This window comes from Micropterus dolomieu, linkage group LG18 (assembly GCF_021292245.1).
Source record: "Micropterus dolomieu isolate WLL.071019.BEF.003 ecotype Adirondacks linkage group LG18, ASM2129224v1, whole genome shotgun sequence".
Lineage (NCBI taxonomy): Eukaryota > Metazoa > Chordata > Actinopteri > Centrarchiformes > Centrarchidae > Micropterus > Micropterus dolomieu.
The window spans coordinates 11,737,475-11,765,447 of record NC_060167.1 but is presented as its reverse complement, the minus strand read 5'-3'; the positions used below and the strand labels follow the sequence as shown (position 1 = coordinate 11,765,447).

General features: G+C 39.1%; 1 protein-coding gene across 4 annotated transcripts in view; it reads right to left on the bottom strand.

Annotated features, from left to right (window-relative positions):
- Nucleotides 1-27,973, bottom strand: part of LOC123956610 (metabotropic glutamate receptor 4-like) — a 174,246-nt gene that overhangs the window by 98,260 nt on the left and 48,013 nt on the right. For 3 of the 4 annotated variants that reach the window (XR_006821583.1, XM_046028924.1, XM_046028925.1), the window contains exon 3: nt 2,281-2,497. Coding sequence is in view for 3 of the 4 variants with exons in the window: in XM_046028924.1 (XP_045884880.1) it covers nt 2,281-2,497 (217 nt within the window). In the remaining variant the exon portion in view is untranslated. Of the gene's footprint in view, nt 1-2,280; nt 2,498-13,696; nt 13,800-27,973 lie in introns of all 4 variants that reach the window. The other variant, XM_046028926.1, reaches the window with a different exon arrangement.

The window sequence follows — 27,973 nt, the reverse complement described above, 5'->3', positions numbered from 1 at the left end:
ATGTTTTACCCAGCATCTCTTATTTTCCATCCCTTAGCTGTCCATGACGTGTGCCAAAGCGAGTTAAGTGTTCAGAGAGTGACAGACATAATTGATGAGCAACCACAGCCAAAGCTGGTCTCATTCTGTCCAGGCACAGCGCATGCCGGAGACATGACCAGGGCACCTTAAATTCCTCATCCTTTTAATTACACTTGTACTTAGCCAACCAAAACACTCAGACTCTTTGGGAACTCCTTCAGCAGAGTAATTTGTTGGAAAGGGGTAAACGCAAAACAGAAGACGATCCAAAGACTCGTACAGTCGGCCAAATGAAAATTCTGTTTCTCAAATTCAACCTCTTTTTCCCTTGACCACAAAATTATGATTTAACCTGTACATTTAGGCCCGAGTTTTGAACAGGTGTGTCAGATCTTGAGGTTGGTCTAGGAGTTATCGAAGAAAATCACAATCATTTCTGGTATCATGGCTGTAATTCTGAAGCCTAATTTATGGTTTGAAAATGTACACTTTTGTGCAAAAAATAAAATAAAATCTTTGTACTGTTAAGCACTTTTTGAACACTAAGTGACAAAAACTCTATAACAAACTAAGGGGGCTTGCACGCCTACCTCATTTGGTACAGACTTTCGGACTTTTCATTTTGATCCGAACCAAAGTTTCGGGTGTGAAAGCTCCCACGGACCATGGTCGGGACCAAACAGACGAAATTTGGTCTGATGTAAAGAGGTAGTCTCGGTCCGGATCAAACTGAACCATGGTTCGGTTCATTTCTAGTGTGAAAGCATTTTTTGGATGGTTCGGACTTTCAGACCATTTACAGGAAGTTTGGCGGTTACCGTGTGAACCAGAAACAAACAAATGCACATATCAATGCATTTAAATGAGGACATAATTATAAATCTCCTGTGACAACTCATCTTTTGATACAGACGGCCATTACGGAAGCAAACTGCCACTTGCGTCTTGGTTCTCTCCTCGAGCAGAGATGCAGAAGGATTGCTTGCTGTCTTCTCCTCCTTTCCTGACCGGCGGTGACGATATAATGTTTGCACAACAAGGGCGTTTATTTGCCGAATTTGAACGAGCCTCGAGTAGGCTATAAGCTAGTTGGTGCTGCAGGTAGTACAATACAATATACAGAACAATACAGTGGCAACGATATTAAATGTTCATTCCTCATTCATACATTCTTGTTAAAGCTACCCGCGGAACTGTTTACAAACCAATCAATGTCAAGTATAGGGAGACGCAGCCCACGTAAATGATGACGACAGGACGCAGGTCTTTCATGTAAAGTCCTTTAGTGCAGTCGCATAAATCCAGTGTGAAACCAATCCAAAACTAACCGAATGTATCAAAATGTTTCAGGTGTGAAAGCCCCCTTAGAAATCCAACCCTAGAATACTGTCAACTTTTCATGTTATCATGTGCAGCAAATAACTGCCTTATAGATCCAGCAGACACAGAGCAACATGAGCATCGATCTTCACCAGCTCCTCAGAATCCAATACCACAAGTTCAAAGACACCAACACTGGACACAAAAAACTAAATTTTCATTTGTAGTCTGACAGAATAGAAAGGCTTCAATTTTGTGGTTTTGTTTTATGGTTTTGGTCAGCTCGTTGTTTTAATGTGCCATTGAGGTTGTTTTCAGGATTAAACCCTTTACATCACTGTATTAGAAATGTTATTCATGATTATTGCATTTCCGTTTAATTGTGATTTTTTACACTCTAGAAAATAACATTTTTATTTATAGTGAGGTAAATAACAGATAAATAAACACATTTTTTAGAAGTATACAGCATCTACTTACACTACATGTGAATGTACAGCAGTACTGTGGTAGAACAGATCCAGTGTAGACACTGACAGGGGAGTGTAACTGCTGCTGATCTGCTGCTTCTGCTGCATAGCCAGACAAGAAGGTGTAAAAAGTGACTAAAAGTTGTGTGGGGCTGCAGTGGATCGTTGGATCTAATGGAGCTTTCAAGCCATACACATCATAAGCAAATTTGTAGGTCTAACAAACAGACATCCTGTGCTGTTTCCAGGCCACTGTGTGTGTTGTGATAGTACATATTTAAATTTGTAATATACCTCTGGCTGTTTGCATGATCCAGGATCACATTTCTTGACCTCACTAATTGATTTTTGCGTGCATGTCTCCAAGCTTTACCGATTTTCTACAGTACGGAATGTTGGCATGGGTAATCTCTTCCCACGCTCGGTGCTGGACTGCACCGTAATGATGTAAGGGGCCAAGTGTACTCACCGTCCTCCCGAGACTTCTGAATGAAAGCATCGACGCCGCTTTCCCCGTAGTTCCCCTCCGAGGCCACTGTGGAGACGTAGTTCCAGCGCATGGCCTTCACAATGTCCACCATGGCCTGAGCCTGGTAGGTGTCTGGAGGCACCACACGTGAGAAGAAGTCGTAGCGGGTGTTGTCACTAAGCTCTGGAGCTGTGGAGGCGTAGCTCACCTGGGGTATCTGCATAGGAAAGAACATTGATAATATTAAAGTTAAAGCAGCTTATAGTTAAAATAGTTAAGAGAAGGGAGTGAAGATTATACTAGAGGGAAAAGACAAGGCAAGGCAAGGTTATTTGTGTAGCACCTTTCAACAACAAAGCAAAGTGCTTGACATAAGATGTAAAAGGAATAAAGACAAGATATAAAAGAAACCCAAAACATTCTAAAAAAGCACACAATATATAAGGACACATAAATAATAAGCTAAGATACAATAAGACACATTAAACAAGATAATAAAAATTACACTGCAGTGTAAGATATAAATCCTCGTCCCAAAGTGAATTCAATAACAGATAAAAACAGAAAAATTTTACGCCTTGATGTAAAAGAACAGAGTTGGAACACCTCAACTTTTCTGGGAGTTTGTTTCAGATATGTGGTGCATAAAAACTGAATACTGCTTCTCTGTGTTTAGTTTTGACTCTGGGGACAGTAAACAGACCTGTCTCAGATGATCATGTATTTTGGCAGTAAACCCTTCAGTGCTTTATAGACCAACAGTAGTATTTTAAAGTAATTTCTTCAACACACGGGAAGCCAGTCTAAAGGTCAGAGAAATGAGAGTGATGTGATCCACTTTGCTGGTCTTAGTGAGGACTCTTGGCAGCAAGCGTCTGAATCTGCTGCAGCTGTTTGATCGACTTTTTAAAGAGACCTGTGAAGACACCATTACAACAATGAAGATAAACCCATGGACACATAGCTTAAATCCTGCTGAGCCATAAGTTCTTTAAGTATTGATGTATTCTTGAGGTGACAGTAGACTGGCTTTGTAATTGTCTTAATGTGGCTATTAAAATCCATGACTACAGCAAGATGTCTTTTTTTTGTGGTCTTTAACATTAGCAACTGAAGCTGGGCACTGACTTAGTTGTTCTGCTATGGCCTCAAAAACAATTAACTCCATTTTATCTTTGCCAAGGAAATAAACATGAGACAAGTAGTAGAAGCTACTGATTCTGAACCCCCACCGAGCATTTTAACACCCAGCCTCAGTGCTCCCTTATGCTGCAGCAGGCTGGCCAGTTCACAAGCCGCAATGATAAGCATGTCAGCCTCAGGAATAGGGGTCACTTGATAAACGTAAATATGTCTCTTAGCATGTTGGCACAGCATGTTTTACGAAGTACACATTTGCTTGTTTAGCTGTAGCGTCATCGGGCTGTGTTCCAGATTATTTTAAATGTGCAGGTGTTCAACCAGTCCTAAAAAAACCTGGCCTTGATCCCACCAACCTCGACCACTATCGCCCTATCTCTAAACTGTCCTTCATTTAAAAAAAAATAAAATAATAGTTTCCAAACAGCTCCTTAAAGTTATGAAAAACAATGACATTTTTGAAAAATTCCTATCTGGTTTCCGCCCACACCACAGCACAGAGACTGCTCTCCTAAAAGTTATTAATGACCTGCTATTGAACGCGGATGATGGATGTGCTTAATTCTGGTACTGTTAGACTTGTCCGCTGCTTTTGACACAATCGACTATGGCATCTTGTTAGATAGACTGAGGCGCTGGGTGGGCATCTCTGGCATGGTATTGAACTGGTTTGCCTCGTATTTGTCAAACAGGAAGTACGGTGTGTGTGTGTGTGTATCAATAACTTTAAATCTACCTTGTCTCCTGTCTTACGGTGTGCCCCAAGGATCAATCCTCGGACCTATCTTGTTTTCCGTTTACATGCTTCCCCTGGCTGACTGATTATCCGCTGATATGGTATTACCTTCCATTGCTAAGCAGACGATACTCAGTTATACTTCCCAGTAAAGCCTACTGACCACAGTGTGCTGCGCTCCTGCCAGGCCTGCCTAGGTGACATAAAAGACTGGATGCCAATAAACTTTCTACAACTCAATTCTAACAAAACAGAAATCCTTGTAATTGGTCCCCAGCACACTACTAATTAGATTATACCCTCTATTGGTCACTTGTCTACCCATATAACACCTGTTGCCAGAAATCTTGGTGTCCTTTTTGATAGTAATTTTGGCTTCAAACACATCGCTAAACTAGTCCAGTCATGCTTCTATCACCTTAGAAATATCGCAAAAATATCTTAAATGCCAGGGATGCAGAAACTGTTATACATGCTATTATTTCGTCTCACCTAGACTATTGCAACAGCCTGTTCTCATGTCTAAATAAAAAAACTCTGAACCGCCTACAATTAGTCCATGCTATGTCTTATTTTATTGTTTATCTTCTGTGAAAACACTTTGTACTCTGTTTGATAAGTGCTCTACAAATAAAGTTAGTTATTTTTATTGTTATTATTATTAATAAAAATATTAAATAAATATTCATTTTATTATACATCTTACATATTCCACTGCTACAGGGTACACAGTAGTAGCTTTTATAAGTTTTATAAATGCAAGAAGTTGCATCATGGCGGGCGTCTGTTGCTCCCACTGCTCTAAAGATTTTACTGATGCGTGTGTTGAAGAAAGAAAAACATTACATAAGAAACTTAAATAGAAAAAATAAATAGGTCAGCTAAAGCACGAAGCCTTGGTGGTAGTTGTGTTTCTCAACACGGGACTATTTTCAGGGATTGCACCATGTCAGTTTTTGTTATAGGTAAACTGTGTTCATGTAAATTGAATATTTCATCCTATGTCACACCATGATTCACCCAACAGAAGGGAGGGGTGTTTCCTGGTAATGATACATGGTGTGCCTTTTTGATGAGGATCTGTCGTCATGTTTTTGTATCTCCAAACAAAATGACGAGAAGGTGCACTCTGTGAAACATGATCCTAATGAAAAACAGCCCTGTTTTCCCTCTAGATGCCTCTTAGCCACACGTAGCATTTCATTATCACAGTAAACCTTTAGGCTGACACACACACACACACACACACATAACCCTTGATATTAAACATCTGTCTTCCTCCTCTCACCAAGATGAACACCACTGTGGCCCCACACACTTCATTGGGTAGAAATGTGTAAATAAAAATGGAACTGGAGTTTTATCTTGCCTGTGATACAGGACATGCATAAAGTGAGAATACAGAAATGGAAAAAGGTATAGAAAGGTGGTTTGTTAGAAGGGATCTTATAAATGATCTAGGTGATACTAATGATTTATGTGTGCATAAACATGTAAGCCGTTATGTGCTGCATTTAGTAGAAAGAATATTAAGGCACAACTAAAATCACTAGAATAGTTACACATGCTAAAACCATTTGTATAAATGCCTAAATGTGGTGTTTGAGTGTGCTAGTGACCAGCATATAATACTAGACACAGAAATACAAAATTTGATCAAAAATAAGACTTTTGGGTCTGCATGCTTTCAATGTGTGGCAGCTAAAATTTGCAGATTTTACAATTTGTATAATGAGTAAAACTGCATCTGTGTAAATTATGTTATTTATGTTTTATTTTGTTTCATTTTGTATTTTGTGTCTCTGCATCTGCATGTTTCATGTTGGATTGAATCAGTCACCACATCCTTAATTCCATTCTACACAGTTATTCTAAGCAAGTTTTTAGTCTGGAGCTGCAAACTCGTGAAGTGCCAAAAATGGCAGTTCATGGAATTGCCGCTTGAGGCTGGCTCCAAAACCATTCATGTCAACTTGTCCAACTTTACAGCAGAAATAAACATATTCACAGCCTTGCACAGAAAATGTTTTTGGTCTGTATAGCTAATTTCCCCGTTCATGACAACTGTACGGGGACTTCATTCTGCATGTCGCATTTTTGGATTAGCTGAAGTCAGGGATGGCATGGGCCCCCCCCCCCCCCCATATAACTGCCATAACTTGTTGGTCACCACTACCCTACGTTATATTAGTCTGCGTGAAAACTTTTCCTCTACTCATAGCTTAACAAATTACATATTATTTATAATTCAATACTAGTTTAGTTAAGTCACTGCATCTCCCGACAGAATACCACTGTTGAATTTCAGCGTAATGTAATGTAATAAGTTGTTATCAACTCGAGTAGTTCACCTGTCACCCGTAACCCACACCCACACACACACACACACACACACACACCCCTGTGGCCAATATGCTCCCCCAAGCAGTCAACCTTTGCAAACACTGCGCTTCTGTCATCCTCTCCTGTTCTAAGATGCTGTTTAAAGTTAATAATGTTGGATTACTATTTCTTATAACATGGGCTATTAGGGGTTTTTGGGGTAATGTTTAATAATAAAAAAGGAAGAATTCAATTTTAAAAATTCAATAAATTAATGATGTTTCCTAATTCAATGATTAATATGTTAAATAATCATGATCTCAATATTGACCAACATAATTGTGATTATGATATGTGATTATGACTCACACTCAATTTACATTGTAGTGTCATTTCTTTCGTGTTGTCACATGAAAAGATATAATCAAATATTTACACAAATGTGAGGGGTGTTCTCACTTTTGTGAGATACTGTATCTAAAGTCACATGCATTGTATCATGTTCTGTTGGATGGTCTGTTTATTTTTGTATACTACTAGTGCTTAAACAGTAGACTATGACAATTAGTATGTAATAAATACTATATTGAATTAGTATGGATTTGGGACACGTGGGCTTGTGTCTTTCTTTTTTATTGGTAAATAGATTTCTTAGACCTATTACATGAAACAAAAGAAAGAAATAATAATAATAAATAATACATGTTTTCCATCTTTGTTTGGTACGTGGGGTTTGTTTGTGGTATTTTCAGTCTCTTCCACCACAGCCTTATCCATGCTTGTCCAAGCTACCCCAGCTTGCTTTGAAATGTATTCATAAAGACAGGTTGGAGGCCAGAATCGCTGAGGTATTTCACTTCAGTACCAAGACCTTAAGATGATTCCCTGAGAGAGCCTCAGCAGGGAATAAACATGAAATAATGATATGGAAAACATTATAATGGAACTGAGGGTATTTGTGGACTGGAACTTTGAAGAGCTCATCTAACATACTTCTGATCAAGATTATTTGGGGATAAAAAAAGAGAGAACATTTTCATGTAACTAAAAAGCTCATGGAGAAATGCTCAGTATTTTCACTAGGACTATTTCTCTATTTAGCAGTGTTGGTGGCATTTCTAATAAGGTCTACAGGCATCCATGTAATAGCGTTACATGCTCAAAATGCTGTATTCAGTGGAATTAACCTCAAACAAGGTTTACGCGTCCCTATATGTTATTGTAATCTAAAAATGATGATTCTATTAATTAAGGACTTTGCCAGGTATGTTACTTCTCTCCTCATCCAGATGCCTTTTTTTGTTCCTTCCTATATTAGGGATCACACAGAGATGAATAAAATGACAGATGGACGAACAGAGTATAACTACGAGCACTGCAAAATAACCACATGGACCTGCACTGCACCATTGACCATGGGTTTTTTCAAATTATATTGACAGAAACCAGGTAGAGTGACCTGCTGAATATGTGATAGCTCTTAAGTATGCAAAACATGATGCACGGAGAGCATCTTGTTACTTACCTTGTATCTGAAATGAACAAAAGTATCATTTGAAGGAGATCGTTCAACAGAAAATAAATCGGAGGTAAGAGTGAACAAATATGTTCCACCGCCTGGCATGTGACTTTCTCAGCTATGACACCCAATATGTTCTCTGCTGAGTCTGTCTCTGCAAAACTGTTTAATTGTTGTGACTATTAACAGGTACAAGTTGGGGCCAAAAATAGCAGATTTCTGTAACACTGTGTCTGTTGCTGTGAAGGTGGCAAGTTGCTGTTTGCTGAGAGAGGGAAGTGCAAATTTTCCATCCTCACCAGAATACTGCATGATCTCACTTATTAACATGAAGTCTGTGTTCTTAGCATTCAGTGCTCGAGTTTGTGAATGCAGTGGGAAAAAATCTATTACTCCAATTGTAGAAATATAGTTAAGCATATGTTGGTTAATACAGTGAGGATCACAGCCCAGTGACACATGGTATCTATTTGACTGTTAACAATAGGTCTTACTGCACCACCTGTCTATGCTTGTTATTCAGTTTTGCTTCAAATTACATTTGAGTCTCAAGACTTCAATTTACTGCAACACAAATATTTCATAATACAATATAACAATCTATTCCCTGTGTGGACAAATATTTAGATGTACAGTTTTGTGCATCCGTCCCATCTGGACTATCACCATGATTCAACATCTCACTCTGAAATGCCCGATTTCTGATACAAATTTTGCCCCATTGTTATTAAGACACTTAACAACATTTTCAAATGCCCTAAGATTACCCTAGGTCCAAAAGTCTTTCATAAAATTTTAATTTGGCAAAGAAACATTGTGTTACACCCCTTTATGTTTTACAGCATCATTTAAGAACATTTTCTTTTGCTTTGTTGAGCATCCTGTTGAGATAAGGAGCAACCTAATGATGATAGAGTTGAGACCCGAGGTGTAGGTGCAGTATTTTTCTGTGCAAATTATGCCGGCATGCAAAATAGCTGACTATATTTGCATCTGTAATTCAGACACCTGACAGATCCTTGCAACCTGCAGTGCTGTCCAAATGCAGAGCATCTGCTTCAATCAAGTTGCATATGGAGAGCATGGATGGGTAAACATAGGAAATCTCATTTCAACACAGAAGAATGCTGATTTTCAACATACACAAACTAAGACAGGCTGTATTTCTTCATGACCCAGGCATATGATAAAAGGGATATACTAAACTACAAAACCAATGACTGTATTTCCTTAGTCTGAAATAAGCAATAAACACATTACATTTTAATTGCTCTGTCAATATGCTGCTGTTTTGGCCAAGTCTCTCTTGAAAAAGAGGTTTTAAATCTCAACGAGATCATCTGGTTAAATTACAGTTAAATAAAATAAAATCATTTAAAAATAAAACAAATCATGTAAACAGTGTCCAAAGCAAAATTATTTTAATATATTGATCAATGGTTAATCAATTCAAGCCTGAATGCAACTCAAGAAGGCTTCATTTCAAAGTTCTGCGGAAGTATTTGCTATTACATGTACTTAAGGATCAAATATAAACGTAATGGATCATACAAAAAACGTGGATTTATTTCCAATGTTGGATGCTGGGTTGCAACCATGTGGCAACCTGCAGGACAGTTAGGTGCCAGAAACTGCAGTTCCTTGAAGGGCCCTCTGAGGCTGCCTCTAAAAGCAAGTCAATTGCTTTAATTGTATTTATTAAAAGCTTCACATGTTTATTTACAGCATTATATGTGAAAATGTATATTATAATAGACTGTTTATTAACTTCTTGGGAGAAAACTGGTAGGTCTAATTAAAATCAGACGTTGAGCACCTCCATATCGCCAAAATTGTATGATCCTCATTTCATAATGCTGTTGCGAAGCTTCGACTATGAGATTGACAGTCGAATCAGGCTCCGCCCATTGAAGCATCAAATTTTCGACTATTTGGGGTCACACAGTAGTTCCGCTTTAATCTTGAAAAGCTGCAGAACTGCAGTCTCTATTCATTCTACTTACACAGTAAATTTCCAGCTAAACTGAGGCTTTTTGAAGACCCTTTCTCTCTCTCGCCTGTCATTCACTGGTCTGCTACCGACAACTACATGCACGTCGCGGTTCCTCGCGAGTCTATTTCAAGTAGCCGGCAATTTAAAAACGATAAAATATTCTTCATCAACGGTCCTTGTTTTGCTGCGAAGCTTCGACTGTGAGATTGACAGTCGAATCAGGACCACCCATCGAAGCATTGAATCTTATATATACACACTGCTCAAAAAAATAAAGGGAACACTAAAATAACACATCGTAGATCTGAATGAATGAAATAATCTCATTAAATACTCCTTTCTTTACATAGTTGAATGTGCTGACAACAAAATCACACAAAAATTATCAATGGAAATCTGTCAACCCACGGAGGTCTGGATTTGGAGTCACACTCAAAATCAAAGTGGAAAACCACACTACAGGCCGATCCAACTTTGATGTAATGTCCTTAAAACAAGTCAAAATGAGGCTCAGTGTGTGTGTGTGGCCTCCACGTGCCTGTATGACCTCCCTACAACGCCTGGGCATGCTCCTGATGAGGTGGCGGATGGTCTCCTGAGGGATCTCCTCCCAGACCTGGACTAAAGCATCCGCCAACTCCTGGACAGTCTGTGGTAACGTGGCTTGGTGGATGGAGCGAGACATGATGTCCCAGATGTGCTCAATTGGATTCAGGTCTGGGGAACGGGCAGGCCAGTCCATAGCATCAATGCTTTCCTCTTGCAGGAACTGCTGACACACTCCAGCCACATGAGGTCTAGCATTGTCTTGTATTAGGAGGAACCCAGGGCCAACCACACCAGCATATGGTCTCACAAGGGGTCTGAGGATCTCATCTCGGTACCTAATGGCTGGAGGTCATTTTTCAGGGTTCTGGCAGTGCTCATCCTGCTCCTCCTTGCACAAAGGCGGAGGTAGTGGTCCTGCTGCTGGGTTGTTGCCCTCCTACGGCCTCCTCCGCGTCTCCTGATGTACTGGCCTGTCTCCTGGTAGCGCCTCCGTGCTCTGGACACTACACTGACAGACACAGCAAACCTTCTTGCCACAGCTCGCACTGATGTGCCATCCTGGATGAGCTGCACTACCTGAGCCACTTGTGTGGGTTGTAGATTCCATCTCATGCTACCACTAGAGTGAAAGCACCGTCAGCATTCAAAAGTGACCAAAACATCAGCCAGGAAGCATAGGAACTGAGAAGTGGTCTGTGGTCACCACCTGCAGAACCACTCCTTTATTGGGGGTGTCTTGCTAACTGCCTATAATTTCCACCTGTTGTCTATTCCATTTGCACAACAGCAGGTGAAACTGATTTGTTTTGTCTGCTATGTATGATTTTCTTTCTCTCTGCTTTCTCCAGTCTCTCTTGCAAAAGAGATCTTGATCTCCATGAAACTACCTGATTAAATAAAGTTTATATAAATTACAACTTGTAATGTGATTTTCAGTTCAACCATTCACAATGTCTTAGCTAAGAAGTACTGTTGGGTTTTTATTAAGTTTGCATTTTTCTAGGGGATAACATTGCTCAACATGTTTTAGGTTCATGAATGAAAATTTGCCTTAAACTGCTGAGTCAAGATTGCTCCCCAGCTACCTCCTCAGAGTAGAATATATTTTTCACACAGTATCATGAAAAATGTTGGGAAACATGGGGACATTTTTTAACCCAAAGTCCAATAGTCAAAAACTATTTTACTGACATGAACGTTTAGTAGCTCTGCCTACATGTGCACATGTAAAATGACAATCATACACTAAAACATCTGCCCGACTCTAAAGTCTGCAGTTGAAAGTCTGCTTTTGCACTCCATGAACAGTGGGGTTTGGCATTGTTTTGCTCTGTGTCAAAGAGCTACACAACAGCAGAGCTCGCAGTGCAAAAAGCTCCTCACTCTCACACAGGAGGAGCTTTGTGTGTTGGCTGCAATACAGAAACGGCTGCATTATACCTGTCAGTGGCCAGAATGGCAGTGTACACACTATATTCCGGCAGAGATAATGCTTGCAGTTTTCTGCTCCAGCTTCATGCAAATTAAATTTTCTGAAATTACAACATCTAATTTATGTTGTTTAACTATATAATGGCCACTTACTACTGGAATATAATCTGCAATGAAAACAACAATAACTATAATATTTTGTTTTCATTCATGCTCAACATCTGCACAGGCACAGACAATAGGGACACACATCGTTATTTAATTCACGTAGCTTCTAAATTCAATTTAGAGCCTAAAAAGAAATTTGGGTCTGGACAGCGGCTACAAACATAAAGAGAAGTCGTTTAAATTTTGCGGTGAGGGATGGGGGTGAACTCTTTGAGTCAGACGCACCACTTCAGTATCCAGGCTTTCTCCTTAATTGCTATCAGCTGCTGTTGACACTGAGGGGAGATTAAAGTTTCACTTTGTTACTGTCAGGGTAAGTGGAGCAGCAAATAGCTGAGCCTCCTGAATAGAAAACCAATTCCTGCATAATGACATCACAAAACAGATTCTCACTGCTCTGGGAATGAACAACGTAGCACTGAAGACAATGGGGACATTTGGCTATGATTCGGACTGATTCATTATTACATAAAGCCCCTGTATAGTAGTGGAAATATCTATCTATTTTCTTGGACTTTTACAAAGGGGGTCATTTCTTCTTCTGTCCTTCTGTTGATGTACTGCATAGTTATAAAAGGTTTAGGTAAACTGTTAATTTAGCTTAAATGGTAAATTGTGAGCCTAAATAATACTGCCTAATTTATGTGCAGTGGGATAGAGCTGTGCAGTGTGGCTATACTGTCCACTGTCAAATATTCAGCCCCAAGAGGCTGGCGATAAAATCTCTGAGCATGCTTTAGACCTTTTCATAATATTTCCATCTCTCAGATTTGACCTTTAATATTATGACATTTGATTGAATTGAGAGGAGAAGGCAAAGCCAATAACATTGCGCTCATCCTGCTTTGTCTTCCACAGAGACTGACATCATCCTGCTTCAATCACGCAGATCACTCTGGGGAACCGAAGTCTCTCCACTGCATACTTCGGCTCTACTTAAGTGATGGTAACTCTTCAGTTCAAAAAGGATTTGTGAACTGAGCTGAACCTGCTGGTGATGTGACTGATAAGGATGAGGCAGGATGAGGCGGTTGCCTCAAGATGTTTATCCTCAAACCCAGGACAACCCCATCTAACTCTGTTATGTCAGAAATACTGTACAATGGCTTTGTTTATGAAAAATTCTCCAGCAGAAATGTACACCCAACTAGGACCAATCCAAGCTACATTATAAGTCAGAATATACAAAATAATCACTTAACTAACTTAACATAACTAGAGGTGCAACAATTAATCGATTAGCTGATAACTGTTAAATTAATCACCAGCTATTTTGTTAATCAATTATCAGTTTGTGTAAATATTTTCTTGTTTCTTTACTCCTCTATGACAGTAAACTGAATATATTTGGGTTGTGGACAAGGCAAGACATTTGGGGACATCATCTTGGGCTTTGTGAAACACCAATCAACATTTTCTGACATTTTATAGACTAGACAACTAATCAATACATCGAGACGGATTAATCAACAATGACAATAGTGGTTAGTTGCAGCAACCCAGAAAATACCGAAAATGCTACCTTGTACACTGTGGGTGAGTGGGTGTTTTTACTTACATGTCTGTTTTCTGTTGAAAGATTTCAGATATTGATTTTTGTGTCGCACTTCTGCTTTGCATGCTCAGATTAGCTCTACAAGCTGTCCTCCCTTTGATTTTGTCTGGAATTGATGAGACAAATGACCTTACTGTTACTGAGACTGTATTAAAAACACTAAAGACAGCAAAATAAATATGTTACTCCTGTTGGCCTGCAAGATAAAAGCATTGGCATATCCACATTGCATCTGTATTTGAGAGCCTCTTGAGCAGACTCCAGGAAGGTCTTGAAAAAGTTTCTAAAAGGAAAACCTGCCTTGTGCTGCAAGAAAAGCTAAACTTGGAAAACTTTTAAATGTTATTTAAACCTCTGGTAGAGCCCTATACACCCTTAATGAGTTGTTAAATGCTTTCACCCTATGAAGGAGGAAGTCAATTAACCCTAACAATAATGACGGATAAATCAAGTTGTCACAGTGCAGTGACATTTAATGTACTTTATTGTTTCAGCCTGTAAGTGAATGTTGTTTGTGTTTATGGCAGTCAGTGATAATTTATCAGTGCTACAGCATATATCCTTCAGCTTAAAAATGGGTCCTGCTACAGGGGTTGAAAGCAAGTAAATGCAGAAATATGAATTAATTTATCTGTACTGTTTATACTGTACAGATTCATTAATTAATTTAGTTTAAGAAAATTTAAATTATGAGAAATCACATCATTACAAGAGGCCAAAGTTTTATCTTAAGATTTCTTACTCAGTATAATCAGCAGTTCCACCCAAAATGGAATTACATCCATATTAAATGATTCTCACAATTGGATACGTCCAGTACCAACGTTCATCCTGCAATTACTGTTCGCGTTTTTTGTTAACTGTAACTGCAATCTTTCCTTTTGTTTCCCAAGTGTTTTAGTTGCCTACCATTGTTTCCCATTAATTACAGAGACTACGGTGGCATGCCACAGTCTATTTGTTCTGCCATAGTTCTGGAAAAACACTTCTCATAACAACATTAAAGACCTCTAAAGTTGTGTTGTGCGCTGCTGCTCCCCGCTGTTGTAAGCTTGCACGCTCACAGACTTTGGCATCTGACTCATGACCATCACTTTTCTCTTGAGACGCAACATCGTTTCAGGTAAGTACGGTAATATTAACTGAGGATTTGAACAGCTTTGAGTTTTTACACTGTCACTCGTTTGTGAGAACGCATGCATACGTATTCGAGCTTTTATGGTAAATTAATGCACCGAAACGAACCAGAGAGGGCAGACAGTCAGGGTTAGCGACTTTATTCTGTCATTTTTCACTTTACAAAGACAAGTGTTGCACTATGAGAGCCAAACCTGAAGAGAGGCTGAAGTCTTAATTCACTCTTCGCGAAGCCACGCCCCCCTTAGTTACTGTTGCTAAGTCTGACAAAGTGTCGGACCTAGCGAAGGGTGAATTGTGCGTGATACGAGCACCACACACAATATAATTTGTCAAATTGCGTCAGACTTTGTGAATTTGGTGAGAGCGAGGATACACAAGTGACAACGCCCAGTTTTCGAAATAAGGTGTTAACACAACATATAAGTATGGAAATAAGTGTATTATATTCACAGGAAGTACAAAACATGTTACATGTTTCCAATAAAAGTATTTAAAGAAAAACACTTAAATGTTAGGGAAATTACTTTATTCTTCGATTTGTGGTTGCTGGAAAGACATTACATGTTGTGTCATCACCATTTATATCTATACAACGTGTTCATAATCAAACTGTTTACTAGATGGTACACAAAATTGTTTTACAAGAGTGCAAAGTTCTTCATAGATCTAGCCTCTTAATTTTGCTCTCAAAATTCACCAGATAAATGCATTTAATTTTAAAATGCACAAAATTTTCATCCGGGGGGACATGGCCCTGGACCCCCTGGGAGGATCCAAGGTCCACCCACCATAGTCTCATTCCTTCACTATATTTAACCATATTTGTTAACCTGAACCATACCAAAGCTGTCATGTGCAAACAGTGCAGAAAGAGCACATAAGTTTCAGACATAAAAAATTCTGTTTAATGTAATACAAAAGCAAGCTAAGGTAACACTTTACTCTTGATCAAACTGAAACTGAATTATGAAATTAGGTCAAGTAGCAGGACTTCCAATTGAGTACAACACTATAGTACTCCTTCCAATCCAGCTTGCGTGTGGAAAAACTCCATGCATTACGTTCTTACACACACACACACATATATATATATACACACATACACATATATATATATATTTTCAGTGAAAAAACACCTTACTAGTACTTTAAAAAAACACTCACTATTATTATAGAGAACCACAATGCAAAGTCAGAGGGTACATGCTGAAGTCCAAACTCCGTCGAACGGGTTCTCTCAGGTCCCTTCAGATATCTAAGATGCTCCAAGTTTCTTTGAAGCGCTTCTCATTTGTGCTAAACATAGCACCCCCCCATCTGTTAAAGACCTTATGACAGAGTGTGTGAGGAATCGACTGCCTGCTATCTGGGTCTCTATCTCCTTACTCTCCTCCTCTCTGTGTGCACCTAAGACGGCACTCCAGTGACCTTTTATTCAAGCAGCTGTTTGTGGAAACCATAACCGAATCTATTGATGGCACATAAGTGGGCTGACTGCTGTTTCAGTGGAGTCAAAAACATTTTACCACTCCCGATGCGATTCAGACGAGGACCGATTTCCCTAAAAATATACAGCATCATCTCTATCTGTAATCAGTGATGTGAACACAGGGGAGCTGTTCAAATGTCTTGAGACAACAGGATGAGAATATCTCCAATCTAACCACAGTAGATGTTCCTCATGCAACACTTTTTGGCAGGCTCAGTATGTCACAGTCAGTCCTGGTCCAGTCCTACAGATCCATCACTGAAAGCATCCTCACATCATCCATCACAGTCTGATATGGCTCTGCCTCCTGCCGCTCCAAGGGAAGCGTGTTATTCAAACCTCTGAGGGGGTTATGGAGTCCCGGCTGCACTAAATCACACACACACCTGCACAATAACAGAGCAGGGAAAAAAGCTAAGAAGATTTCTGCTGACCCTGCCAACTGGGACAGCCACCTGTTTGACCCGTTTAGTTTACTTAAATCGCCTCTCACCACGACTGTCTCTTCACAAGGACACTCTTCTTTTCAGACACCAAGAGTCAAAATGAAGAGATTAATGACATTTCACGCTTTAGATATTTACATTAAAGCTCCAGGCCAGTGGTTTGAATTGTATTTAGATATTAGTGAAGATGATGATTTCCAGCATTTTAAACTCATAAAAACCCAGACCATATAATAGCCGGGAAGCAGCTGTCAACTCACTATGGCTCTCAATTTTGGCACCACTTGATAAGGTAACATGTCGAGTTAATGAGTGGCTACTTCACATAACTAATGTTGAGGATGATCTCACAAAATGAAATTAACAACAGGGAAAATTGTTTCTCTGCCAGAAGAAATTTAAAAACCTTTTCCTGGAGTGATTTAATTACATGTTTTTTAAGAAGGTAATGCCACTACCTTCTTAAAAAGCCTTGTTTGACTTCTATTTTGTCCACCCAATTTAGATAAACGAGGGTAGACTAATTACTATAAGCATCTTTCAGTATGGCACATATACAATTCAGCTGCACACTACAAACTAAATCATCCAAATATTAATATAAAGTTGATTTGATGAACCTTGATGAAAGTACGGTTTATTGTAGGACTTTTACATTAGACTGCATTTGTTTTAGCTGGATGTACATAATAAACTGGCAACTGAGCATTTTCCTCACAGTTCTCTGAAGGCAGAATTGTTTGACTCCAGTGGTGTTTGTTATTTTCTTAATGAAACCGTACAGAAACAGTTTTGAAACACTATGATTATAAAGGCTTATTTATTATGATTGTTCAAGAAAATGTATGGAATCAGAGAAGGGCTGGAATGATTTGGATCTAACTGAACTGAACACCCAATTGTAAAATGTAACCACTACTGAATACTTTTGTTGAAATTGGAATACCACATACTTTCAAAACCATATATTTTTAAAGATCCGATAAGGACATTTTTGATTTTTGTTGATTGATGTTGATAATTTTTGTTTCAGTTTCACAAATTCAGATTTAGATTCTAGAGGGTAAAATATTTTAAAAGTTGTATTCAAGTTTCCTAAAATACAAAACTTTGAGGAAGAATCTCAGTGCTCGAAGTGAATCGAAGTTGGAATTTCTCATCATGAATTTTGGTGTCTGAATGTCTACCATAAATGATGAAATATGTGCGTCCCGTGCTTGCCAATCTCACTGTTGTTCTCCTGGAGTTTCAATACCCCAGATTCCCGACTCCCCACGTGACAAAATATCAAAATCTGCCCAGCCGCTATAGTTATAAGAAATAGTATCACTGTTTGTTATTGTGTTTTGTAAATTACATACTTATTCCACATATGTCAGGTATGTCTAAACAGAGAGCGAGGAAGACGAGGAGCAACATATTTACTTGTCTTGATGGTGAAAGCACAGGTGGAACTAACAACATTAATGATGCATTTAAGTGTTACAGGATGCCGGATCAGTGAGTCAGTATGCACTGTACCAGGGCCCTGAAATTAGCCAAACTAAATGGGATGCAACAATCATTAATGTTATTAATTAGCCTGTGCTTTTACTGCAAGTCAAAATCCCTGATTTGAAAAAAGCCTATAAAAAGGTGAGAAGCACATGGACTTATTAAAAATTATAGCTTCAAGTAAAAGGTGATGCTAACATTTGTGCAGGGACCAGCTCCTTTACTGGTCACAAGTCGACCCTCACAGGAACCCCTGCTTGATTTTATTTGCCAGAATCAAAACCGGTAAGAGCATCCAGATAAACTTCAATCACTTCCAGTATTTCTACTAGTAATCAAAACAAATCCAAACAGCCAGGGTACAAAATCTACACCAGCCACATCCCTGTGTCCTGTTCCACAACATACTGCACATGGGGGATTCTTGTGCTGTGCATGGCTGATCATCTGTCACAAACACTGATGCAAGCTGTAAGACATCAACGCGGGCCCTCACATGATGAAAAATAGCCACAAGCGCTAAGGATAACACCCAGCCCAAACACACACACACACACACACACACACACACACACACACACATATCTACTGCAAACACGTCCACCAGGTAGTTAATGAAGAAGATCTTTAGGGATGGTTGGAGCCGGATAAAAGATGAAACTAAAACTTAAAGATGAACAGTGGAAGCATAACTTTGAAGATAAACTCTCAAGACAGATTTTTTTCACTCCATTTTGGCTTCTAAAGACCAACCGGCTTCCAACAAAATGTTAAATCATATAGTGTGATGACACTCCAAACTAAATAGAGGTGACTGATACATCACACCAATTGGAAGAAATTATTAATCAAGGTTATAAAATAAAAGCCAGAAGGGGAAAAGCATCCCTCTGCCAGCTCTTTTTCTCTGCAGTGCGCTTAAACAAGATAAAAGATCACAAACCAATAAAATGCCACTTAATAACGCAGGTACAGAAAGTCCTCGTAAAGATACCCTGAGATATCGACAATACCCAACCTTCAAAGTAATTGCACCGCTGAGCTTAGAGTGACAGGAAGAAGCACGACGTTTGCCTTTGCCCTACAATTATTTTTCTCAAACTGGGCACACCGCAAAACTGCACAGAGAGTCACATTCACTGACCCTTAAAAAGACCCGTTTCTTGTATGTCATCCTTTAATCCACGTGACTTTAAACACAATCTTGAGTGAACCTAAAGCCTTATCAGTACTGGCGGGTTATGTTTACGGGTTATGTTCACTTTTTGTGTGGGCTTATCTGAACATCTCCAGTGTTCATTTCAACTTGCTGCAATCCATCTGACAGATGGGAATAAAAATGGAACAGCTGCATTTGAGCATTTATTTAAAATTTAATGTTGATACACCCGTGTTCCTGAACAAACAAATTAAATGCCACAGTACTCTGCTTCAAACATAAAAATTTCATAACATTGTGCTCAAAGCAACTCTGCTGCTTATTCTCCATAAGTATGTGCACTGACATGTTTATACACAGCACATTTACAAACAGCATGTGTCATTATCATTATTATTATTATTATTATTATTGCTGCTACTTAAAATTGTTTAAACATTAATTGTGAAATTAAAAATGAATAAGTGGTAGTGAAGTTGACATGGGGAGTTTGCAATTATGAATGCCTTCACAGCAGTAACAGTAGTCTCACTTCACTGCTGGTCAATTGGCCTATTATGGCCCTCTCCTAAAATGACTGGATATGCACAATTGCTTATAAATCATTAGTCTAGCCTTTTGTTTGCTTTTCAAATTGTGTCTTTATTCTGAATTCATTGATGAATAGCTGTCAGGTATTGAATAATGACACAGTGGGGTGAAATTTAAACAGAAGTCCACCTGCTGCAACATTCAATTGGGTTTAATTCACTTGTTTCTGGGAATATCAGATGTGAGTGGACATCTGATATTATTGCTGGATAAACACTGAGTTGTTCTGTGTACATTATTTTTAAGCAAAAATTCCAAACCTTACCTTGTTTTAGTTTTTCCAACGAGATGATTTGCTACTTTTCTCTGTTTATATCATTGTAAACTAGAATAACTGCTAAACTGGTTTTGGACTGTTGCTCGGACAAACAAAACATTTAAAGACATCAACCTTTGGCAACCTTTAGGAATTTGTAAAGACATTTTTCACTATTTTCTGACATGGATGAATCCATTAATTGAGAGAAGCATCTGCAGATTCTTCGATAATGAAAATAATCATAATTTGCAGCCCTAGTCTATACCATAATTTGTCTATCTAATGTCCAAAGGAAAGGCATTAAATTGGAGTTTACAAATAATAACCCACTATAACAAACCCACTGCACAGACCACACACACTTCTTGACTCTTACAGAGGTGATCCTCACATAAATAATGAAAATAAATAGCCTAATATGAATCTCATAAGAACAGTCGGTGATTCTGTTTGTAACGATTTATTGTGTGATTGTACTTAGAGAAAAAAATCATTTCCCTTTCTGGTCACTGAGAAAAATCACAATTACACTGGCCCTGTTAGTTTTGGCCTGTAACAAATATAGGTGATGCTACAGACAATAATCACATGGTAACATTTATGGGGCTGAACATTTCTCATTTCAGAAAGAACTGCTTGTGAATTTCCTGTTTTGAATTCAATCACACAAAGACTGTGGAGGGAATACTGCTGCCACTTCTACACCTACACACCCACTTCTAAGTGTGGTCTTTTGAAAAACTATCCATCACGAATTCATCACTGAAGCAATCAGAAATTAATTAATTCAGCAAAACAATGTTGCCCAGTATTCTCCTCCAATGCAAGTATCACTTTGTGCAGGCAGGTGCAGGCAAAGTATAAAAGGCTGCTTTCTTTATTATTTTCTTTTCGTGAGATGGGTAGCTGCTAGCTGTTAATAGTGAATAAATTGGTAGTGTAATAATAAAAATTCCCCACATGATTTTCATTAGTATGCAAGGTGCTGATGGCAGCATCTCTGCATTTGTTAACAGTATCCACACAGAGTTTGCAAAGCCAAGGAAAAAGACTTGAAAACCCCAAACTAATGGAGGGATACTTGCAGTCTCCTTTCTTTTATAGTTCAGTTGTAAAATCAGGCTCGTGACCAGCTTTTGTCTTCATTGTGATCAGGAGTAGGTGGGGGAGGTATGAGTACTATAGCTTGTGTTTTTTCACACAATAAAATTTACACAAAAATACAGGAAACTATACCTAGAAAATACTAAATTCTGGAAATTGTGTAGTTCTTGGTGAGCAAAAGAAACCTAAATATCAAACATTATATATGTCATGCTGTAGTTGACAGCAATATCTGTTACAGTTTGTATGTAGAAGGAGAAAAAAAAAAATAGGATAGCCCTAACAGAGCTGTCAAACTAAAAGCTGATTATCTTCATTAAATGCCCAGATGACAGTTATCGCCAGCCCAGTTATCCATACCACATATCTGTCATCCTACTGGAGAACCTGTCTGCAAACCACAAGAGACATTACTCCCACATTGTAATTCATAAAGTTGTTTAGTCCAGTCTCCAGCCTAAAGATCAGACTATCCTGTCAACTCAGGATAAACCGAGTCTTCTTTTCTGACTCTGCCACTGTTGCTTTCCTTTTGTTGTTTAATGAATAAACGACTCAATTATTGATGATCTCGGGTGCCTTAATTATTAAAATACGCCTGTAGTTGAAAGCAGTGCTGGGGTTAATGCGGGTGATATAGCGGGTTGGAGAAAGGAAAAAAATGTTCTGGTTCATGGTGTCACAAGGTGGAAAACTTGGAAAGTAATCTACAGACAGTTTATCGTTAAAATGATTAGCTAAATGAATAGATAGATAGATAGATACTACATACAGGGGCGACTGTGGCTCAGTGGGTAGAGTGGTGTCCTTGGGCAAAACACTGAACCCCAAATGCTCCCAGTAGCATAGCACATTGGTGTGTGAACGTTTGTGAATGAGCTCATTTCTGTTTCGGGCGAATGTGTGTATGGGGTGAATGTGATGTAGTGTAAAGCGCTTTGGTTGGTCAGAAAGACTAGAAAGGCGCTATACAAATACCAGTGTTGGGCAGTAGCGTCGCTACAAGTAGCACCGTTACTAGTATATTACTATTTCTCAGTAGCTTTGTGGTAGAGTTGCTATTTTCTGAATCAAATAGCTCTTTTATTGGCCGAGTAGCGCGGTAGCTTCCATACGCTACATTTTCTCAAGCATTTCTGAAGAATCAGTGAGTGACGCCACCGCCACACACAGACCTGTATTTGCAGCCGGCAGATGCGCTTCCGTGTGACGGTTACATCACGTACCATCCTTGGGCTGATGTCTGCGACTTTGCTGCAGGGGAATAAAGACACGCGCGACTGAGTTTACTTTCTATTGTGATAAGTCATTGTAACACCTCTTGTGAGAAGGATCAGGGTCCAGCCTGGACACCTCTTCCTCTGGTGAGGAGGAAACTTTGATATATAGTGGCAGAAACCTGTTTCCATGAGATGAGAGATCTCTCTCTCTTTCTCTTTCTCGCCCATTGCCATGAATGTTTAGGTTGCAATGTTGCCAGAGCACAAATTCACATATATAAACAATAAAAAATATATAATCAATTAATAATGTGATAATTAAGCCACTTTATACAAACAACAATGGTTCTTGTTGCATGCGGAAATACATTTAGCTTTCTTCTATTACTACTGTGGAATGAAGTTAGTTCAGTATAAACTAGGCCTTTACTGTGTGTGTGTGAGTGTGTGTGTAATAAAAAATTAAAAGTAGATGTAACTAAGCTACTTTTGCCACGTTGCTGTAGCTTAGCTTGCTACATTTCACTGGGGGGTAGCTTCTGTGTAGTGAAGCTTCATTTCATGTAGAGTAGCAAGTAGCTTAGCTCACTACATTTTCCAAGTAGCTTGCCCAAATACAAACAGACTATTTCTTCACTCTCCTTTTAGCTCAGTTTTGCTCTCCACTCACTACCAAAAGACATATCTGGCTCTTTAATTGCTAAATGCTCCATAGCGTTCACCAGCTTTAGCAGAATTTGTTAGCGGATAAAACATCTGCCTGCTGCGACTGCTGATATAATCAGTAAAAGTGAACTAAAACAGTAAAGGTATGGCCAGGAAAACCAAAACTATGAGCTGAAAGAGGCTAAAACACTCCAGAGCTAAGGGGGAACTGGAGAGTTACCGACAATTCTCTGCTCTGTGTGCTTGTCACTATACAACCCCATTTGCATTATATACAGACATGCATAATGTGATATTAATAACCTATGTTAGCTAGTAGAATCAGTTTTTTTTTTAGCCAGTGTTACTTTTATTCTGTGAGGCAGGCAGGTGCTGTGTGCCTCTGCTAATTGGCATTTTGGCAGCATTATGAGCCAACAGGCAGCTTCTCAATTAGTTTCCCTAACAAACCTGCCAGTGGCAACTCTGTGTATTCCGTTTACTAAACTAAATATTCTTTCTTTCTTTCTTTCTTTTCATAATATTAGATCTCTGTCACTACAATGGGACAGACTCAAAGTTTATATGACAGATAATGAAATTAGATTCTACTGAAGCAACAATGCATAGTGTCTTTTCTGACACCTTAAGTAACTGTTGCACATCAAGGCAGATGGAGACAATATTTCAGAGAGTGGAGAACACCAGCGATCAGCACCAACAATAGAAAACTGCTGCCTTTGAATGGTGGATCAGGATGTTGGATTTATCATGCTCTCAACATGACCTCTTTCGACTTGAAATACACAAGTCCTTTGATTGCTTCAGCCTCCCTGACATGAGCTTTCAATCAGACTCTTTGAGAGCAATTCCCTGGCCAGGCTTTGTCATCTATATTTCCACAGTTGTTTGGAGTTCTGATTCTGAGGTGCACTCAGGCACCGATCGGTTTTACCTTGCATGACCTCCTCGCTCGTCTCCAGAGATGAAGAGATATCCAGTCCCTGTCAAATGCTGCATGTACTCTCAATTATCTATAAGACTGTTGATACCATACAAACTCTTTTGCAGTAAAGAGACACAATCAAATCAAAGGGTTATTAAATTGTGCTTTGATGTTTAAATGAATCATTAGAAGACGAGTTCTTTGCTCTTTGATATTCAGGACAGACAATTAAATCAACTTGTTGCTTTTACATAAAGCAAAGTTACTTGTTTAATGTCTGTGTTAAAAATCTTGGCTCGATGATGTATTTTCAGTAATTGACTAATTTCTTTTTGTGCATGTGCAGAGGGAGGATGGGGTAAAAGAAAACAATGAAAAACTGCAATGAAAAAGAAATGGGAAGAAGCATGAAGTCAGCAGAGGCATGTTTAAGGTAGATAAGGTGAAGCCAATTGACGGTTCCTGCTCTTTCCCAGTGGCAACAGACATTTTATTGGCAAGTCAGTAAGATAGTCTCCCCGGCCCCAAGAATAAGCTAGAAAATTGCAACAGCTGGAGAAAATGCTATTGGTCACAGCGAGTCATTGAAAATGGAAGTCTCAGAGCTGTGAGCTTCTTCCATGAAATCCTGCTTTTCCTCTATAGAAAGGTGTGGCATATTTCTAATGAGATCCCTCCATCTCGCTTCAAGTCAGAATTCACAGAGTAATTAACACATTCAGTATGACGTGCAGTCTCCTCTGTTCAGCCTGCACAAACTTGTCAAGATGCGGGAGTTCATGATCCCTTCAGTCAGTCTTTGATTGTGAGGAGACTGTCGATTCAAAACAGTTGCACTCTCTCTCTGAGTACATGACTTTTCTTTTTAGCTCTCATCATGAGAATAAGGCTAAAAACTAAATACTGCACACAGCATGCCTTGCATCTCAGGCGGTAGCAGACATTTTAGTGAAGGGTGGTTGAGGAAATGTGTCACAGCAACCCTCAAATAGCCCTGGGATGGTGCCCCTGGACACTCCGTTTCTGGCATGTGCTCCTTGATCAGTGGGCTTGGGCAGCCTGGCACATGGTGGGAGGGATTGGCAGTTCACAGCTTGCTTTCAGGACTGGTTGGATAAATGATTAAAACAGCATGATGGGCAGCTTTATAACACAGACAGGGTCACAGAGGGCTGGCAAGTCACTCCTTGACAGGAAGAAGAAGGGGAGGGGGAATCCTTTCACAGAGCTACCCATGGCTAATTAGATCTGACAGGCAGTAGTAGAAAAAGTGAGTTAAAATGTAATCTATTCATGATCATGATGTTTGGATGAATATTGAATTTGACATGATGCAATGGATTCAGCCATGTTATAGTATTAAGTCACTCCACAAGGTTACTGTAGCCAATACGGAGTAAAACACAACTAGGACTGCAACTAACTATTGTGTTTTACCATTAATATTTTTGTATTAACAATTAACAACGAACAGCAGACTGACAAAGTTAGCAACTAGCTGTCGAACACATTAGACCATTTAAAAGAGCCAGAAATTTCATTCAGGAGTCAGTGGGGATAAAAAAATAAATAAAAAACGGAGCTAAAAGGAGAGTCGATATGAACTTACATTCATCAGGTGGCAGTGTTTCCTCTAGGACTTTTTTCAGCAGCGGGGGCAGGACAAACTGCAACCCCCCCCCCCGAAGAAATAGTCACACTTCACAAAACAAATAAACTTCAGTCTTTCCCCTAGGATGGAGTTGTAGCAGCGGATAATAAAACCCCAACACAACATGTCTCAGCAAAATTGCTCTTGTGTCCATGAGCATGCGATGCACCTTAGAATAGCTTAAAACTGCAGTGTTTTCCCAGTTTAATGTTTAGCTTTAGATGAATGTTTTGGTGTTGGTCGGGGGGTTTGGGGGTCCACCCCCAAGAAAATTTTATGTTTTCCAATGAAAAAAATATGTAATTTCACATCATATTGGGCCATTATTTTCACCATATCTCTGAACAAATAGTTGGATGGATAATAAATAAACAACACCCAAAGATCAGTCTACTGGAGGAACTACAACCTTTAGATCTGGAGAAAGTAATTTGGTTGGTTCTGTTGCTTCACAGTGATTTTACATTGATGGCACAGCATGTTTTGGGCATCACCCCTAAGCCTTAACGGCAGGAAAACCCTGTTAATATGACCTCAGAATCATTATAGATACGACTGTTCATTATTTGACTTTTGTGTCTTCATTTAACAGCTTCTGACATTTATCTGTAGACATTAAAGGAGAACTCCGGGCAATTTTTAAGTTAATCTTGTTCGTTATACGTTTGTGAGTACTGTCTATAGAAAAAAAAAACGAACCGGATTGGTGCTTGCAACACGGAGCTGCTACAGCTAAATGCCCAGAGCTCCCACTCAGCTAAAACGGCAGTTATGGGTGCATATACATAAAGAGTGTCTTTGTGCCTCTTAACAGACACAAAATGCAATTAAAATGTCTGTCCAACATGAACAGGGCCCTTACATGACAACAAGATGTGTTTAGCAACTTAGCCATTGTTTAAATTCACCTAAATAGTGTTTTAGACGGCTAGCTGTAGTCTCGCGCTGAAGTCCCGTGGGAACTCAGTTCATGTTGGACAGACATTTTAATTGCATTTTATGAAAACATTTGTAGCACACAGTTTAATGATCATGGGAAATTTTAGTAGCGGCAGTCGTGATTCAGCAGCGGTGCACCGCCGCTCCTGAATGCATATAGGGGAAACAATGGGTGGTCAGAAACACAACTTCAAATAAATGATAAAATTGCTCTGTAACTGCTGGATTTGTATGTGTATTTGCTGTTTGCTAGCAACGTTGATGTTGAATAAATAAAAATCAATGAATGTAGGTGACACTTTTAAATTGCTTGTTTTGTCAGATCAGAGCAGTCCATAACCCAAAGAAAAGATCATATTTGAGAAGCTGGAAGCAGTTAATGTTTGAACATTTTAGCTTGATAAATTACATTAACGATTGCTTGATTATCAAAACTGTTCCCACTAATTGACTTATCAATTAATTGCTTCAACTATAATGACATTTAATTTCGAAAATGCCTTATAGTTTTACTTCAGTCCTTCTTTCTCCTGCATAATTCAGGAGATGCTTCCATGCTATGTTGTGTCACTGATTAATATAATCTAATTACTCTACCTAATTATACAGACTACCTCTCAATCTTGCTGCCTTTGACCCCACACCCCTTTCTAACACTGTCTTTCACTTTCTTTCCAATCTTGCTGACCCTGCCTCCAGTCGCTCTTATTCTCTCTCTCCTCTCACTAATATGGTGATGGCAGCGGGAGCTCTGCCATAGTTGTCAGCTGTAACAAAAAGAAATACATCCAAAACTTGAGACAGAGTGCAGTTTATCCTCATATTTAATTTCATATCCTAAATCAGCTTGGGGTTTGTTCATTAATATTGAGCGCTGTTCCTGCCAGGAACTTGTGATTTTCATAAGCTCATTAGTGACTGCAGCACCACAGATCATCAGGGTCGGCGTGAACAATTATTATGCTACAAGTGGAGAAGCCAGCTTATGAAAAATATGTTAATCAATAATGTCTTTAAGCAAACTGGTTCAAGCTCTAAAAGGCTAATCATGTACCAAATTTAGTTATGTTTTACCAAATGAATTAAATCTGGGTAGAGAATATAGATGCTCAAAGCCCACCCTCGATTTCCCACCGTTTAGCGTTACTAGAGTAACAATTGACAAAATGAGCTTTGTAGCATGGAGCGGCCATGAAG